We start from the raw sequence: 19505 nt of genomic DNA, 5'->3' as shown, positions 1-19505 counted from the left end.
TTTTACATCTTTAGTAGGTGCAAAATATTTATTCCTAATTTTATAATCACAGTAGCGGCTTTGCATTGATTTAAAATTTCAACGCATTCTTAAGTAATTAAGGGGATATATTTTGAAAACTTGTTAAGGTTCGGTACCCAAAAACGGGACCGTATTACTAAGACTCCACTATCCGTCTGTCCGTCCGTCTGTCTGTCACCAGGCTGTAACTCATGAACCGATATAGCTAGACAGTTGAAATTTTCACAGAAAATGTATTTCTGTTGCTACTCGTACTATAATAACAAATACTATAACAAAATAGAATGAATATTTAAGTGGGGCTCCCATACATAAACGTGATGTTTTCCCGTTTCTTCCATTATGGTACGGAACCCTTCGTGCGCAAGTCCGACTCGCATTTGACTGGTTATTTTTTCTTGTAGGTACACGTCATAAATGTAACCTGATGTGCTAACTTCAAGTTTCTGGCCATAGTAGCTCCCGCTTTGCGTTAGGTACTTAAAAAATTCAACTCATTACTCCTTCAGGGGGTGGAATTTTTATAAACGCTGAAATATGCGCATATACAAAGTTTCAAGTTCCGCATTTATCTCTATACTATTTCGACGAAGTTTTAAATCCCTAGCTTAAAATAAAACTTGAACCCCTTCAAACTTTCATCTCCTTTTTACCCCTCCTCATCTCTTAGGGGTTGAATTTCCAAAAATTTTGATATTTTTTTTATGTAATAGGGTATGAATGACTATCTTAGAAGTTTCAAAGCATTTGTAATGGATTCAAACTTTCAACCCCTTTTTAATCCAGTTAGGGGGTGAATTTTTAAAAACGCTGAAATAACTTATCTTGGTTCTAACAATATACAAATATACAAAGTTTCAAGTTCCGCACTCATAAAACATTTTGATCTCCATACAAACTTTCAACCCCTTTTTCACCACCTTAGGAGATGATTTTCTAAAAACGCTGAAATTAATTTTCTTGTACTTTAATAATATGCAAATATACCAAGTTTCAAGTTCCGTACTCGAAAAACATATTGATCTCCATACAAACTTTCAACCCCTTTTTAACCACCTCGAGAGATGAATTTTCAAAAACGCTAAAATTAGTTTTCTTCTCCTTTAATAAAATACCCTTTTACGGAGTTTCAAGTTCCTAGCTGAAAATAAAATTTGAACCTATTACAAACTTTTAACCCCATTTTAACCCTTTTATGGGATGAATTTAAAAAAAACGCTAAAATAAGCTATTTTCCCTTTTTACGAAGTTTCAAGTTCCTAACTTACTATGAAATTTGGACCCCAAGACAAACTTTCATCCCTTTTTAACCCCCTTAGGGGTTATATTTTTATAATAACGTTCAGTTAATGTTATTTTGTTATATTATGCCTTTATAAGAAGTTTCAAAGAATTTGTAATGTATTCCAACTTTCAACCCCCTTTTAAGCCTGTTGGGATTGACTTTTTAAAAACACTGAAGTTACTTTTCTTGTGTTTTAATAATATGTCCAAATTTTCAACCCCCTCTTTCACCACCTTAGGGGATGAAATTGTAAAAACGCTGAAATTAGTTTTCCTCTCTGTTATTAAAATACCTTCTTACGAAGTTTCAAGTTCTTCGCTTAAAATAACATTTGAATCTTATACAAACTTTCAACCCAATTTTAACCCTTTTAGAGGATGAATTAAAAAACGCTGAAATTAGTTTTTTCCCTTTTATTATAATACCTTTTTATGAAGATTCAAGTTCAACCCCTTTTTAAGCCTGTTAGGGGATAATTTTTTAAAACGCTGAAAACACTTTTCTTGTATTTGGCAAGTCATTTCCGTCAATAGAAAAAGGTGGCTTTAAGAAATGTAGGCGTGAAGGGTTGGACTCGCCCATAGAAAATTTTGTATTTTCACGCCTTTTTTTACTGAAAACCTGGGTTTGCTCTGGCTATCATTGCATACTCTGGAACATTGCAATGTTGTAAGTTTCGGCGCGGCCGCAAGGTTCGAAAATTTTATTTTTTGACCGAACCGGAACCGGAACCTAAACTTCGGTCGGACATAAATATGTTAACACGAGGTAAACAACTAAAGCCAATCCAACTAATTGGCTTCATATAAAGTCTTCAAGGCAGTCCTGTTAATTGAGCAGTGTACATTTTAGGGTAAAGTTTTGTATCCGAGGTAGATTATCTTGGTTATATATAGGCCTCGTGTAAAAGGTCCAGTCCAGATAAACGAAACAGAACAACGCGACGTTCGGTCTCCAGGGACTGTCCGAAAAATATGCTAGCACGGCAAGTCCCGTCACTCAGGCAGATACATGTAAGATAAGGCGATAGAGCTCTAATAAATTATTGATAGGGGGCCTGTGCGTATGTTCTACTTAATGTGATCCAAGTTTTTATCAAATTCTTACATTCCTAGGAGGTATTTTGATTTATTTATTTCAAAGTAGGTTTTCGGATTTATTTCACGTTTGGAACTATCCCAAAACACCTTATTAGGAGTACTTTACCAAATAGGTAAACTTAGTTTCCTCCTTTTGCGCGGTTGGTGTCAACGGTGGCGATATTATCGCAATTTATTATTTAGAAGCACTATCGTTTGGGAACTTTCGTGATAACACTGAGATAGGCCCCAGACTGTATATATTCTCATTATAGCGCAAACACGGGTGTATCATCATGTCTTTGCGAAAACCAGTGTAATTTCGATTATTTCGAGAACTGAGAACCATATCAAATAATCGAAGATCGCCCTTATTTTAGGTCACCTACCAAAGGAGTGTACAGGTTTTTAAAGGGTCGGTAACGCGCATGTAATACCTCTGGTGTTGCAGGCGTCCATAGGCTACGGTGACTGCTTACTATCGGGCCGTATGCTTGTTTCCCACCGTCGTGGTATAAAAAAAATTAAAATCGCGTCATCACATAGCAAAATTACTAGATCAGAACATACTCCAGCGATATATCATGGTAAATATACATGATTAGTTAAGTAAATAAAGTTGACTTTAAAATTGTATCGGCTTTGGCTCATCTCACCCTATCATTCTGAGTCGTGAATGGGCGTATGTAATCTAAGAAGGTAGGTGCTTATTCATTTAACTAAATATCACAATATCCTAACATAGGTAGGAACGTGTAAACTCGTACTCGACGAATCGGCCAAATTGCCTATACTCGATCAAGCAATAAGAATGACTTCAGTCTTAATGGTCTAAAGAGTACCTAAATTGTGTTAGTGGCACAATTACTAAGTACAAGTAAGTGGGTAAGACCCCTGCCCTAAGACGAACATTACACTATTTTAGAGAGACGTTATCAGCAGTAAGCTATTCTACTGCGAATTATTTGATAAAGCTTCGACCCAGTTACTAATTTAACTGACGCAGCATACTAAATGTAGGAACTCAGCTGACTTTCAAAAAGTTCGTCTTATTAGTTTATAAGTAAAAATCTAGGTATATTTTGTGGAAAAATATTTTTGTATATAATATCTAATTGAGATTACGCTATCTGCTCAATTCTCGCGACATACTTATCTGTTTCCAGCTCTCGGCCATTAGGTATCAAGAATTATTTAAACAGCTAGTTATACCTAATACTTCTGTATATAGCTATTATGTATATTGTTAATTGTGTTGCACAACACAAGCCCTCTTGGCTTACCGTGGGACTTAGTAAATCTATGTAATTTATGTCCCTATTATATTATTTATTTATTGTGAAAATAAGTCAAAAACATTAAAAATATTTAAATGTTAATCATTGGAAGAGGGCTTTACATATTTATGAAATTGGTAAGCCGATATGTACAATTTTATTACACCTAAAATATTTTTGTAAAGCATAACCTTTTAACTATGAATTCTTCATGTATTCTCAAAAGTTTGATTTACGTTTTTGTGTACCTCCCGAAAGTTATGTCGTCAAATTATTTTTTTGGTAATACCACGTCGGTGGCAAACAAGCATACAGCCCGCCTGATAGTAAGCAGTCACCGTAGCCTATGTACGCCTGCAACACCATATATGCGCGTTCCTTATATTTTATAATCAGGAAAATTTATTGTAAGCATATTAATTTTGGTTGGTTGGCTTGTTTAAATAATAAATGGGATGTGTTGTTGTTTCCGCCGGCGACCCCGCGAGGTTGAACTACGTTAGATATTTAAGTTTAGCCGATATACAAATACATCTGATTATTATGGGCTACAATAGCCTAAGAGCTATCCAGTTGCGCTCTAAAAAACATAAATTCAAAGTTTTTTTTTTTTACTTTTAATGAGTTAAGTTAAAATAGATTATTTTATAATCCACCAACAAGTTCGCGACGCTCAAATATAGTTAAAAATAATTAATATTCATTCCTTAAAAAGCAGACGAAAATGTTACAAGCATTATTTATTTTGCGTTATATAATTTAATACGTTCATTAATATTTACAAAGTCTTACACAATTACTTACTTTAAGTAACTAAGTCATACCCAATCCTTATCGCTTCCGGTGCAAAAGTGCCCATACTGCTCACGGTGTTGCGTTTTGCGTTTTATTCCTTTTATTTATGGTATTTTTGTTAACGTAACATAAAAATACAGTGTCTCGAAACGAAAAATTGGCACATTAGTTATTGTCACATTTATGGTCTTCACATTTTAATATAAATCCATGCCAAAAAACTCAAACTACTCTATTACTCTCTACAGTAGCCACTTCTTATTTCCAGTCACATATATTTGTTGATACGGGCTGCAAGTTTTAAAACTGATTTTTACAAACATGTCTTCACCACAAAATGTTTGCTACCTTCCGCAGCGGGAAATAGGTACATTCAAAATGATAGATTCAGAAAATTGCGAGTAAAAATTAGACTGATATTGAATTATTTGCAAAAATATCGTACGTCTCTGGGGCTATAAGCCAGCACGCGTAGGTTATCGTTTCGTGATTTAACAATTTGATATTTATTTAGCAACTCCCTCAAATTATTGGAATTATTAACGCACAACAAAAGGGCTCGGTTATTTTGCGTACAACTCATTAAAGTTTATGAAATAGGGAGTGTTTATATTATTTTACAGTACATATGGGGCTACTTTATAGCACTAGTGCGAGAAGTAGCATATTACGTTACTGTGTCGAACATTTAAAGGGCCATATGTACTGTAAAACGTTGTACGATACATGTGCGAATAGGTAATTCGCAACTCGTGTCGATTTAAAACACTCCCTTCGGTCGTGTTTTAATTTATCGCCACTCGTTTCGAAATTCCTGTTTTTCGCACTTGTATCGTAATGTACTATTAAAACTGCACAAAAACTGTCAGTTATGAATTGGCCCATAGAAGCTAAGACTGACCGCCTTATCTTCATAAATAAGGTTGAATTCATAAGGATCGTCGTACAAACTTACCATTAGTAAACACCACGTAAACACTTAGTCGTACTCACAGCGTTGAAGATGCGTTCAATAATCACTTACACGTAGGACGTAGGTAAGTGTCTTCAAAGCTGGGAAGCTACTGACTTTACAGTTAGGTATAAAAGTAAAGTAGTTTATAAGTACGAGGGCTGATCCGAAAGTTGTTAGTTGCTTCGGCTCTACTCATGCGATAAAAAAATCATTTATACTATTGTGAGGAAATATTTCAAAGCTACTTATGGCCAGCAATTTTTTTAAATTAATGCAAATAGTTTTTTTATTATTATATTTTTAACTGAAAGCTGTTTTGTATGTCATTACGAATTGCTTAGAAAAAACGGCAATTTTGGGCACGTTGAAATCTTTGAAAATCGAACTTAAATTTACCCGGGACTAATTATTATCTTTGTAATTCCTTACCTCTACCTCCCATAGCCCGTCCTTAGATATATGTCAAGGAATGAAATGCACTATGGTTGAAAATAATTTAAATGGCATTTCAAACTGTTTTGACATGTCGGTCTTATTTTTCTATTAAAGATTATTCATTTTTGTTTCGCCTTTGTCGATGTGCGATTGTCATCCTGGCTGCCCCAGGACCTATGGAGTGTGGAATTAAAAGTAGAACTATTGCAAAAGTGTCCAGCGGTCAGCTATAAATAATAGTTCCAAATCTCTCCAGAGTAGCGCTAGAGTAGCTAAGAATCTAGGCGTTAGTGACGGAATGAAGTGCGCCGTCTATGATTTGATTTTTTGTTCAAGTATTCTAGGTATTGTAGCGCCACCTATTTAAGGTTTTTTATGACCCTTTATTCGTACTTGGAGATTTCATTCCTTACTTCCACCTTCCATAGGACAACTAACATTAGGCCCCTAGTTGACTGGAAGAAAATAATTTCAAATTAACTTATATACATGGAAACGTCGAATTATAATACTAGTTACCCTACATAGAAAATAATCAAACGAATGGTACAAACTTTCCAAAAATTTTATTGTAATAATTTTATCACAAAATAACACGAACATAATTTAGGTCAACCGAATTATTTCAATAAATAAATTATACATTTATGGTCATTGTATGACGCGAATCCACAAAAATAAATTTTGAGATATAAAAATATGTTTTTGTCTTAAAACTAAACTATCTAACGTGCACTTTCAAACCTGTAATGTTTTTCGCATTACTACACTACTACCAAAAACAAATGAAGAAGTAGATGTACAAAGTCAAGGTTGGTCCAAAGTAGATGTACAAATAAGTTTTTGTCAAAGATTAAATAATATCGACTGTAGATTCTTTTTAGTGTTCCGTACCTACAAAACTTTGTACACAGAACACTCACGGAATCACTTCGGTATTGCAAATCGGTTAGATGCGTTTTTTTTCTGTAGAATTTCGTGTATAACACTCATCAAGCCGATTGCAAGATTTGGTTAAAAATAAACACATACATAATTAAATTAAAGATAAAGTTAATTTATTTTCCAAGTAGGCATATTACAATACGCTTATAAACGTCAAATAAAGCTACGCCGGCTCTAACCCTACACCCTACACCTCTGACCCGAGATTTAAATCCCTACTAAATTGTAGGAGGGTATCCAAATAAATTGATTATGGTTTGATAGTAATAGTTTAGAATAAGTTTATATATTTGCATGTTTTTACTGACAAAGCATGTGAAACTTAATACCTCTGTTTATAATAGGTACCTTTGTACTGACCATGTTTTGAGCAAATAAAAATTTCTGATTTCTGGGACCGGCAAGAAACTCGGCGGGACACATCTTTTCAAAACATTACATCTCATAACTAAATATTATTAGAACGGATCACTCACGTTTTTTTAAGTCGTAGATTGAATTTAACCGATTGTGGTTGTGGGTTGTGGGTAGTGAGAGAAGTTTTTTTTTAATAGTGAGTGGTGCAACTCATCATTTTATGACTCGTCAACACAATTGCCCATGACGGATGATAAAAACGCCTGATTATTGGCGATTGTGTAGACACAAGCACGATCATGGACACGCATTCCCTTAATGTACCGACAATTCACGGATTGTTCAGGTACAGGCAACGATAGCCACTCATAGACGATTACGGTCTCTACACAATCGTGCATGCCTGTAATTGTAATCGGGCCATTGTGTAGATGAGCCTTGAATAATGCCGAAAACGAGGGTAGTTTTTCACCTCTACTGCCGCCGCCGCCGTAGCCCGCGCCGATAAATAGGTGGCAGAGAGCTACAGCCCGCAGTCTTCGTCGGTCCGCCAACGAGTGGATCCTTTTAAAACTCCTCGTTATGGTGAAGAAACATGTCGAGCAATTTTCGATTTAAGAAACGTAAGTGATTCGTTTTTATTGTGACGTCACGGTTAAAACATTTATATTTGTAGTTTTTTTCGTTTACGAAATCTTTGTCTCTGTACATCTATTATTCACTTGTCTATGCTACTACTACTATATTGGTAGCTGGTAATACTATGTATATATTATACGTAAATACTAAGTGTTATCCCCATTACAAACTAGGGCTTTAATTTATCGCTTACATTTTATTTCAAGCGCACAATTTGTTATCACAATAGACGAAGACTAATATTTCATATTAGATTTATTTCAATCATAAGTTGTAATAATGTTAATTCATTGTTAGTGGTGTTAACTTCCAAATAACCACTGCACTACTATAATACGAATTATTTCAAATGATATTTTCCCTCAAATCCTGAGCGGTTGAACAAAAAGGCATTGTTTCTTTTGTATATCGCGGTGGCTACCGAATACCGAATTATTGAGACGGATCAAGCCTGTTTAAATAGCAATTTTAGCGTCTTACACATATGGCTCAAATTAATATAACAACTTTTTGTTATATCCGAATATTCTTACCTATCGTCTACATTACCCAAACGTGTTATCTCCGAATGCTGTTACCTGAATTTAAACCATATAAGTAGAACGCTAATATTTCCTTTTAAACGAGAGTGATCCTTTTCACTAATGATAAATTAGTACATAGTAAGCACCGCGGTGCACAAAAGAAGGTGCCTGTTGTTTACCAGCTTAGGGTTAAAGGCGAAAAAATCATTTCAGATAATCTGTAATATAACAACTTTATAAGTAAGTTGTTCCCAGACAAAAATAACAATTTTGCGGGTTATTAAAAAGGTGTTCCTGCCGGAGGGGACCGGATAGGGACGCAACAATAACTCGTCCTTATTTACAGTCGACAGCGTTACTTGTCTTTGCCCGAAAACCCTACAAATATTAATTTCAAGGTCGCTAAAGTATGACCTAGTCAGGGGTCAGCAGACCGACTCTTTAGATCAACAAATGCAGCTTTAACACACCCAAAGATTAACTCTTAGAAAACTCTGACCACGCAAAATATGTGGCTCTTTAACTATCCTAAAACTGGTAATTTCAACTGCGGTTGGCTATTTGCTGACACGTGACCTTGTAGTCTTTTTCAAACCCTTCCCGTTTGTTAGGGTGACATTTGATTTGCATTCCATCCCATGGACGTTTCAGATATAACTTGAACAAAAAATACACATATTCGTAGCCTAGAATATCTAACTATAATAAACACAAATCGCAAAAATATATATTATTATGTTATAAAAATGAAGAGATAATTTTAATACTGTTGAGTTTCATTATGTAAAACGAACTCAATTGCAATATAGTTCGACTTGTATCGAGTTTTGAGTTTGAGTGCCAAACGTTTCAGTCGCGTCAAATTATAAACGTATATTTACTTAAAAATATAAATGATCACCAATAGAATCGATTATATGACCTTTGCAGATTTAATCGAGATTCGTAAGAAATCGTTTCTAATTTTTTTTGTCATGTGTCAGCCTACCCTTCGATTTCGAAAAAGACTAAAGACCTAGTTAAGGCATACAGTTAATACATTAGCGACCATGGAACTACGTACATTATTTGACGAATGATATCATATTTGAAAATATAAAAATTTGTAAATATCTTGTCAGTACCTTAAATAGATACATCTCTTAATTGACTGAGATGCAATACGGCCTTCAATAACTTATCAAATAAGTACTAAGATATCTATTTAAAAGAGATTTTGACACAAAGAGAGCTAGAACGCTATATATATTCGAATTTGCCATAATCGAATGCAATTAATATTCTGCTTTTAGAAGTTTTAGAACACCATTATATTTGTTTGAGACAACATGAAAAAAAAAACTGCAATAAAAAATCAAGAAAATAGCATAACGAACATAATACGACAATCATATTAAATTTAAGTTTTATTTAATTAAATTATTATCAGTTTACTATATATCATATTTCATGAATCCTTCTTTCAATTTTGTAATGAACTCAGTGCTGTTTTATCTAGAACTGTGCTTTAAAATCGTAAAGACTATTTTCCAATTAATTAAATATTACTTCCTAGTATTTCTACCTTCATAACAATGTCAACACCATTAGCACTACAATTACTATGTTTTAATAATTGAAGTTTTTTGAAAACCCTACCATATTATAAGGTATTATTGTCAAGTTACTTAGTGTCTCTGAAAAACTTGTGATGCAGATGCATCAAAATCACATAAGGATTTTATTTAACGGTATTTGACTAACGTGACCCAGCCAATCATCCAAATACGCGAGGTCCAGATACGCGGTTAAATTGTGTTAAATAAATAAAAAAGATCTCCGATTATATATATATATTACTGACAAAGTGGGTTTGCCCGAGTATAATAAAATTATAAAATTACACAAGAGTTGTTTATTGTTTTTCATATTTGGATCTAACAGTTACATGACAAGGGAGCAAAATTAAGTATTGATTGGGTCGTGCGACACTCTACGCCTGAATCGTAGTTTCAATTTTGATTCCTCAATGCTCGGAGCAGTCGCGAGTTGAACGCGCCCGAACAATTGAGTGCCATTACCACTGGGTCTGGTGGGGTGTATTCACTCCAAAGCGTAGCGAAAGATTCCTGGATGAATTAGCGATAATAGCAAGGGTTTTTAGCATGGAATCGTAAGCCGTTGATACAATGGATGCAAATTTCGATTTTAATTACTCTACGCCAGAAAGAAATGTCTGAAAAGTTTAGTTAGTGGCGGGCTGCTCGTCCAACAGCGTCTCGAGCTGTTTGACGTCGGTGACGGGCAGCGAGCAGGCGTAGCGGCGGCACACGTAGGCCGTGGGCGTGTCGCCCACTGGTCTGATGCGGGTCAGCACTGAAACAACACCATATTGGTATTCTACATACATATCACGCCGCCGCCGCCGACGCGGCGCCATCGGCGTGACATTGGTAGATACTACTTTCTTTCAAAATCGGAAAATAAACATTTTGTGCAGTCAAGGTCGTTAGCAGCACCTCTCCATAATTGCTTATAGAAATCGAAAAATTGTTTTAAGCCCGTATACTCCGTATAATTTAAAAATATCGGTGGTAAATGAATACGGCCAATGAATGTGATCTTAGAACTCTACCCCGCCGCTGCCGACCAATTTTGACCGGCGCGCCGCCGCCGGCTAGTTATCAATCGACGCTCATATCTATATAGTAGTTACATTTTATATTTAAGAGGCAGCGCTGCACAGCGGTTAGGAATCCTGACTCGACCATCTACGCTGCTATTTAAATATGAAATTTAGCTATCTTAAGACTAATAAAAATGTTATTTCATGTAAATGTTGAACGATACGATACTAGTCCACGTACCGTCATTTTGTTTGGGTTCAATACCGTTAAAGAAATGAGCCAGTCCCTGCATTGGTCCCAAAATTAGTCGGTTGTTATTCCAGAAATTGGCCTCTCGCCAGACGACTTTCGATTCGCCTCTCGGTCACGGGTCCGCATCGTCGCACCGCAGACGCATAAGCGACTACCTATGGGCTATGTTTTACTTGTTTTTCATTACATCGGCGGTGAAATATTTGGCTTAAAGCGTCGTCTATTTTTATAAATAGAAATGTAGGTAATTCAACTTAAGAAAGCGCAAAGCCTAAGCAGTTTTCGGCAGCCCACGCCCAAGAACTGTCATATTCGCGTGAGGTAGTGAATGTGCGCGGGAACAGTGAGTGTGCAGCAGGCGCGGACACTCACGTATGTCGGACATACCGGCGGGCGAGTCGGCGGCGGGGTCGGCCACGGCCAGCACGCGGCCCGGCAGCAGCCGCGCGCGCACCACGCGCACCAGCTCCAGCGTGCGCGGGTCCGAGCAGCCGCCCGCTATCAGCACCTGGAATTTACATTTTTTTTCTTAGCGATTTCTTAATCATGATAAACGAAATGAAATCCAATTACTGCAGCACTGTTGCATTTATTTAAGAATGTGACAAAATTTACCTGCCATTTAGATAAATGCCCTAAAGTACCAAGTGACGTAGAGTGTTATTTTAAACAACGTGGACCAAATAAGAACAGCAGTGAATCGAATAGTGAACCTAATTATTCGTCATCATAACCGAATGTAGCCGAATGTGGTGATGAAAAAGCGCTGATGGCTTAGCGGTAAGAGCGTGCGACTTGCAATCCGGAGGTCGCGGGTTCAAACCCGGGCTCGTACCAATGAGTTTTTCGGAACTTATGTACGAAATATCATTTGATATTTACCCGTCGCTTTTCGGTGAAGGAAAACATCGTGAGGAAACCGGACTAATCCCAACCAGGCCTAGTTTACCCTCTGGGTTGGAAGGTCAGATGGCAGTCGCTTTCGTAAAAACTAGTGCCTACGCCAAATCTTGGGATTAGTTGTCAAGCGGACCCCAGGCTCCCATGAGCCGTGGCAATATGCCGGGACAACGCGACGAAGAAGAGAAGAACCGAATGTAGCCGAAATGTCGATCAGTATGAGCACTGAAGAAAAAGTAAGTTTACAGTAGAATCTATATTAGTAATTAAATAAAACTACTTTGGACGACCGGTCTGGCCTAGTGGGTAGTAACCTTGCCTATGAAGCCGATGGTCCTGGGTTCGAGTCTCGGTAAGGGCAATTATTCGTGTGATGAGCGGGTATTTGTTCCTAAGTCACGGGTGTTTTCTATGTATTTAAGTATTTATATATTATATTTATCGTTGTCTGACTACCTATAACACAAGCCATCTTGAGTTTACTGTGGGGCTTACAAGGAAAGGTACCCAATTGTCCGGTTCCGATTTGATTTATATTTATATAAGTTATAGAGTTATAGTTAATGGCTTGTTTGATTATATGTTTGAGAACAGGAAAAAAAACGTATACGTGTTCTGTTATATTTGCTTAAACTCAAGTTTTCCTAAAAAAAAAAACACCCCTCTTTATGTGTAACTTTAGCGATAAGATATTATAAAACTTCGAATGTCGATTTTTTAAGGAAAAAATGAGTTTTAGCCGATATAACAAAACACGTGCTTTTGTGCACATTTTTTGACGGAATTTCTCATAATACTTGTATTATGAGAAATTCCTAGATATGGTTGCTCTCTTTGGCAAAATTCACGATCGGTGTTATTAGAAACACAATTGATAGCGTAGCCCTTGTCGAGGCCTTCATGCGATTATTTGTGCTTAACCAGTAAACTCGCGCGCGCCGCTGTTATAGCGGAGGGCGCCGCACGCGCAGGCGATGGTGGCGCGCGCGCGCACGCTCTGCTCAACTCCGTGCTCGAGGCACACCCGGAGTGTGATTTGTTTGCGAGTGCAATCGGACGACTGATGACTGAGTGTAAGAGAGTGATAGAGCGAGAGATGCCTGTAAGTAGTATTATATAATGTGGTTATGTAGATACTTTTGTACTCAATGTATAAGTATTACTGTCTCCCAATTTGTGCCGCTGTGGCTTTAGCTGTTTAGGTACAATTGTAAACTTAAATAAATAAACAATAAACAACGCTCTTACAGTTATATGAAATCTTATTACAAGAAGCATAGGGACCACAAATGTACCTGAATGGGCGAATCATTATAAAACATGAGAGCTTACATCATCTCCCACAGTGCAGTAGGCGAGTTTGTCAGTCTACGCCCGAAAGCCCTAAGTAATCGCCTGGGCTTGTCGCGCTCTTGTCGCCGCCTTCCGAAGCAGCACTCTTGTCGGCGTACCATCTTCACGCACTAACTCTTACTGTTGAGATACCTTCGATAATTCTTACTACAAGAAACATAAGGACACACCAATTAAATGTACCTGTGTGGGTGAATCATTATAAAACATGAGAGCTGACATCATCTCTGGCAGAGCAGTAGGCGAGTTGGTCAGTCTGTGCGCGAACGCCACGAGTAATCGCCTGGCCATGTCGCGCTCTCTGTCGCCGCCTTCCGAAGCGGCGCTCTTGTCGGCGTAGGCGGCGAGGCGCTGCAGGTTGTGGCAGGAAACGCTGTTGCCGCAGGGCTCGGCGCCATCGTGGTCTGGAAAATATAAAATATATCGTTTTAGACAAGTTTATTAATGTATTTTGACGACCTGCCGTGCCAAGTATACATGTATAGTAATATATTATAATTATAAATAGAATAGAAGTCGGTACTTCGGTAGTGGCTCTGCCTAAAATGAAGCTGATGGTCCTGGCATTTATTTGTGTGATGATCACTGATATGTGTTTCAAAGTTTTGGGTGTTTTCTATTTATAAATATTTATACTACAGATACTATATCGTTGTCTCAGTACTCATAACACAAGCCTTATATTAAGCTTACTGAAGGGGCTTAGTCAATTTGTCCTATAATATTTATTTATTTTTATAAAAGCGTAACTTAGAAGAGCACAGAGTTTACTTTGAACACTGTGTTTGTCAGACGATGGTCACAAGTCACAGTAATAAGCTCCCTTATGAAAATTCTCTCTGAATTTAGTGAAATCTATAGTCAGCGAGAAGTAAAGCTAGAAGAAAAGTACCGAATATCTATTTAGCTCTTTACCGTTTCTAAATTAATAAAGGATTTTTAATTACATGACATGATTTCTTCTTTTACTGCTTTGATGTAATTTTATATAATAATTGTTCATATTTTACCCTTGGAACGCCATGACTATAAAATATAACGCACCATCGTAAACCTTATTAGAATGCATGAATGTCTATATTACCCTGTAACCGTGCGTGTCAACGTGTTGACGTCTTCGGCGGTGATAGGTTTAAAAGCCTTACCTTCCTTCAGTCTCAGCACAACACTATCGTCTCCCTCCGAAGTGCTAAAGTATCCTCCATTCGCCTCATCCCAGAACAACTCGTCCTGTTTCTTCTGCAGCTCGCGCGCCCAGTTCAGCCAGCAGAGGTCCAGTGATGCTTCATACAGGTCTAAGAGGCCTTTCACCAGAAACGCGTAGTCATCTAAGAATCCTTCGATCGGTTTTTCTCTGAAAATTAATGGGGAATAAAAATTTACCTTTTTTAGCACCAGACATTGTACGATGATAACAAAAATCATGACCAGGGGTGCTATACACTTTGCACTTGAAGAGACAAACTATACCTAAAACAGAAGGAGCAGAATTATAATACTAGTGTAGGGTATTTTAAGAAACATTATTTTGCATCTGAAAGAGTTCTTTGATGGCAGAGTTTTTAAAGTCTGCTTTTTGGATTTTGCGTTTTGACATCTTAAAAGTCAAATTAAGGTTATTCGCCCCATAAGCTGTCCTACAGCCTAGTAACTAATGCCTAGGACCCGCCGACGATGCCTGTCCTAAACCTACGCTAAATCTTCAAAACTAAAGAAACTATTATCATCAGATCCTCCTTAAACATTTTGCTACATTATTAGGACATAAAACTTATATTTGTACTTACATCTGAGCAATTGATCCATCATCTGCCCTGTAGCAAGAATGAAGCAATTTCTTACTTTCTGCATCATATAAGTACTTTTTAATGAAATTTGCTGTTTTGATAGCATCTTCAACATATTCCTTTTCTCCCAAACCTTGCCCCGCCTGAGCTAAACCAGAGATCATTAGGCCATTCCATGAGCACAGCATTTTGCTGTCAAGGTGTGGCCTTGGTCTCTCTTGACGGGCCTCGTACAAGATCTCAGTACATTCCTTAATCACTTTATTAAGCTGTTCCATAGACAATCCAAACTTTTTAGCCGTTTCTTCTTTACTGCCATAAACAATAAACATGTTCTTCCCTGTGAGTTCTCCATGAGGATCACTGTCTGATGAAATATTGCCATCTTCTTCAACACTGAAGTAGTGACAGAAAATGTCCATGTAGGGTATATCATTGATACTTTTCTCAATGAGGAGTGACTCAATTTCTATATATTCCCAAACACAAAATGCTCCTTCCTTCTTATGAGGAGCTCCATGCACTGGATAAGAATCAGCATCCTCAGCGCTATAAAAACCGCCTTCTAAATGTCTCAGATCTCTGTTCACGTATTTAATAATATCACGAACGACTTCAGCATAAAATTCATCTTTAGTCGCAAGATAAGCGTCCGTATAAGCGCATGCGAGTTGTGCCTGATCATATAACATCTTTTCAAAATGAGGCACATGCCAGTCATTGTCAACAGAGTAGCGAGCAAACCCACTGGAGATGTGATCATGGATACCACCCTTGGCAATCTTTGTTAGGGTGTGCAAGCACATCTCTAAGCATTGCTTTCCTACACGATTTGACTTATCTCGAGCATAGAAGTGAAAGAGGAAGTTAAAAATTGAACAATTCGGAAATTTGGGAGCCATGCCGAATCCACCAAATTGGGGTTCAAAGTTTGCAATGTATCTCTGCACACATTTGTTCCATGTCGCTTCCCCTGGTACAGAAGGCGATAATTCAGCATCTCCCTTGGATAAGTTTTGAAGAGCATCTATGATAGCAACGCCTGCCTGTTTAAATTGCTCAGTATTTTCTTTCCATTTTTTAGCAAGTGACAAAAGAATAGTTTTAAAGCCAGGACGACCATACTTGTTTTCAGGAGGGAAATATGTTCCTCCAGTGACTGGCAGCAAGTCTGGAGTGAGGAATACAGACATGGGCCAGCCACCACTGCCAGTGGTAGCTGTTATAAACAGCATGTAAACTCTATCTATATCCGGCCTTTCCTCACGATCCACTTTTATATTGATATAGTTTTCATTCATAATTTTGGCAACTTCTTCGTTTTCAAAAGATTCTTTCTCCATCACATGGCACCAATGACAAGTGGAGTATCCTATAGACAGGAATATGAGTTTGTTTTCTTTCTTGGCTTTGTCAAATGCTTCCTGAGACCAGGGATACCATTGCACTGGGTTGTGGGCATGCTGAAGCAAATACGGAGACTTCTCAGACACAAGGGCATTGGTATGTTTTGGCACTTCGATAGGATTGGATTCAGCAGTTGGTGTGGCCATTTTTATTATGTTGTCACTGAAGCTTCTTGTGAGTTGAGGGGAGACAACTGGAAGCTGATTGTTTTGACCAAATGTAGAGATTCTATAAGGAAAAATGTTTTGATTAGACTTTCATATGAAGCAATAAGAACTTGATATTAAAAAAGTAACACCTGTAGTCACCCAGACATCAAATCTTATTTGTCTATATTGGAACAGGAGACCTTTTTATAGCCCTTGGGCATCAGGGTATATCATTTTAGTGCCTATGTGCACAGAAGCCTATATGCATCTCACCAATGTGAGCATAAGTTCCTTAGCCAGTTAACCCTATCACTTTGAAATAAAGTTCAAAATCTTTATGAGAAATATATTCCCTCTGCCTACTAAAGACTTAACCTATTGTCTGTAAATGATAAGAGAAACCTCTTGTCCTGACTGAATCTATGGTCACCTTTTTATTGCATGTTTTTGCAAGGATCATGGCTTTTTTGTTTTTTCTTCATACAAAAAATACCAGTATTATTACATTCTTTTACATTCTTCGGTTTATTATTTCATTTTTAATGGGACAATCTAATAATATGAAGTTAAATGTCATGATTCAGTCCTACGTAAAGAGCAAAAAATAATTAAAAATTTTGGATATCGAGGTTTTTAAAAAAACTGTCACATTGCTAATTGAACTGAAATTCTGGCCGAGAAAGATTTGGGGATGGCCACGAAAATCCGTGAATGTGTCAGTATAATTGGTTATAATTTTATAAAAACAGGATTTATAGATCATAGTAAGTGATTTGTCACTATAATAGTGAAGTCATCTTAACTAGCTTTGATACCAAGAATTTTGATATGAAACCAAACTTCACACAGTTATTACATCATAGGGAGCGTGCATGAACTGTAGGAGGCAGCACAGGAGCCGTCAGTTTTTTGGCACGAGGCGTAAATATGATGTTTATTGTTCCGATGTAGCCCACAAGATGGCAGACCCTACTGTGCACAAGAAAACACATGACGTGTAAATGTGCATGTTTATGGTTCCGATTCAGGCCACAAGATGGCAGACCCTTCAATGTGCACGGTCCCTATAGTAAGCGGTTGGTCGATATAAACAGTCATAATAAACAGTACACTGTAGTTTGATAACAAATTAGAGATTTGTTGTACTTGTTTTCCCTATACTTATACATACTTTGATCTACTATTTATATAAGCAAAAAAGGTGTATTAGAATATTAAGTAACATAAAAAATCAAGAAAGCTGCAGACCTTACTTTAAAAAATTTAATATTTTAACTTTGCCATCCCTTTACATCTTAGAAACATGCAAATTTGTACGAAAACATCCCGACCTATACATAAAAGCTAAAGACCGTCATACTAGTAACTTGAACTTAAGATATCAAAACAAGATTGCCCTTCCTGCCAGTAATTTACAAATGAGTAACAAAAGTCCCTATAACATGTCTGTAAGAATTTTCAACAGTCTTCCTAAAGAAATAGCGATAGAATCAAAATATGATAAATTTGTAAATAGCTTGAAAACTTATTTAATAAATAATTGTTTCTATTCTTTACAAGAATATTTAGATGATAACAAATACCATAAATAGGCATAGGTATACTATAAACTACTTTTTTTGTGTATTCTGTAGTTTGTAGGTATGTTATAATTGTTTCATGTGTTAGTGTTAGATAAAATTGCAATACCCTTACAGGGTGTCATATTGTGAAACATTATATTATTCATTAAGAACATCTGTATGAACACCAATGTGAAAGCAATAAACTTTATTATTATTATTATTGTATACATAAAATTATATTTAACCCCAGTCCAGAATGTGTTTAGTTGTGCTCAGTATATTTAAAGTACCTAACTACATTAAAAAAATATAAATTGATGATCCTTTTAAACAGAAAAATATAAAAATGATAGTGCACATTTTGATAAAAAGTCATAAATTCATAAAAACACATTCTAAGTTAAGCATTCAAGGTTGTACATACTTGCATAACGTTTTTATGATGGCATGAACCTGATTACATATTAATAATGCGAGTGCCTTTCTCTTTCCTGGCTAAGCTCACATATAGTATCGCTATCATACCATGTAAACATAAACAAGGTCAATAACGATTGTCCTGCAGTCTATTTTTAAGCTGCCATAGGAAACCAGACTTATAAGAAACGCATATTTGTTTAAGTGTTGCATTTATTACCCAATCACGTACCTTTTCGACAAATTTATATCGCGTTGAGAGCACACCGGGTTCACAATATGCGGTTCCTTGGTTGTGTTTTGATTCAAGTTGATACTCTTCAATCTGTTGTCCCCTGTCGACAAACGCCGCAGCAACAACACTGCACGTCCATTAGGCATAATAAAACAAAACAATGACGATTACGGCAAAAACAATAGAGATATCATCGAGTTCTATTGCTTATATAATTTTGTTTTGATTCTGCACTGCGACAATAAATACCTACGCATAACGCGACGAAAAATTGTTGACGTTTAAGATTCAGTGTTGCTTGCTACAATAAATGTGACACATCATAGATGGTAAGATCTTATAGATGTGCAATACGGTGCACGCGTGAGGACAGGAAATACACTATGCGACAAAATTAAAAACACATTTTAATATTCCTGACAACATACTAAAAACAACCTACGTAATTTGGTCAAGTTATTTGTTGCCCGCGATAAACGAAATAAAATGAGACTGTGACAAGAACAAACAATAATAGTGCTT

At 36.7% G+C, this 19505-nt stretch overlaps 1 protein-coding gene across 2 annotated transcripts; it reads right to left on the bottom strand.

The window, feature by feature from the left end:
- Window positions 1-6396: 6396 nt before the first annotated feature.
- On the bottom strand, window positions 6397-19289 carry LOC133522006 (spermatogenesis-associated protein 20). 2 transcript variants are annotated; one of them, XM_061857179.1, is made up of 6 exons: window positions 18981-19289; window positions 15211-16845; window positions 14569-14777; window positions 13607-13827; window positions 11543-11678; window positions 6397-10667 (listed from the first exon to the last, which is right to left on the bottom strand). In XM_061857179.1, the coding sequence occupies exons 1-6, from the start codon at window positions 19127-19129 to the stop codon at window positions 10537-10539; spliced, it is 2481 nt and encodes an 826-aa protein (XP_061713163.1). In that variant the 5' UTR covers window positions 19130-19289; the 3' UTR covers window positions 6397-10536. The 2 variants fall into 2 exon arrangements, with proteins under 2 accessions (XP_061713163.1, XP_061713164.1); XM_061857180.1 differs by having other exon boundaries at window positions 11558-11678.
- Window positions 19290-19505: the final 216 nt, after the last annotated feature.

The sequence above is a fragment of the Cydia pomonella genome, chromosome 10 (assembly GCF_033807575.1).
Source record: "Cydia pomonella isolate Wapato2018A chromosome 10, ilCydPomo1, whole genome shotgun sequence".
Lineage (NCBI taxonomy): Eukaryota > Metazoa > Arthropoda > Insecta > Lepidoptera > Tortricidae > Cydia > Cydia pomonella.
Note: the sequence above shows the minus strand (reverse complement) of the source record. Positions and strands in the feature narration are given on the sequence as shown.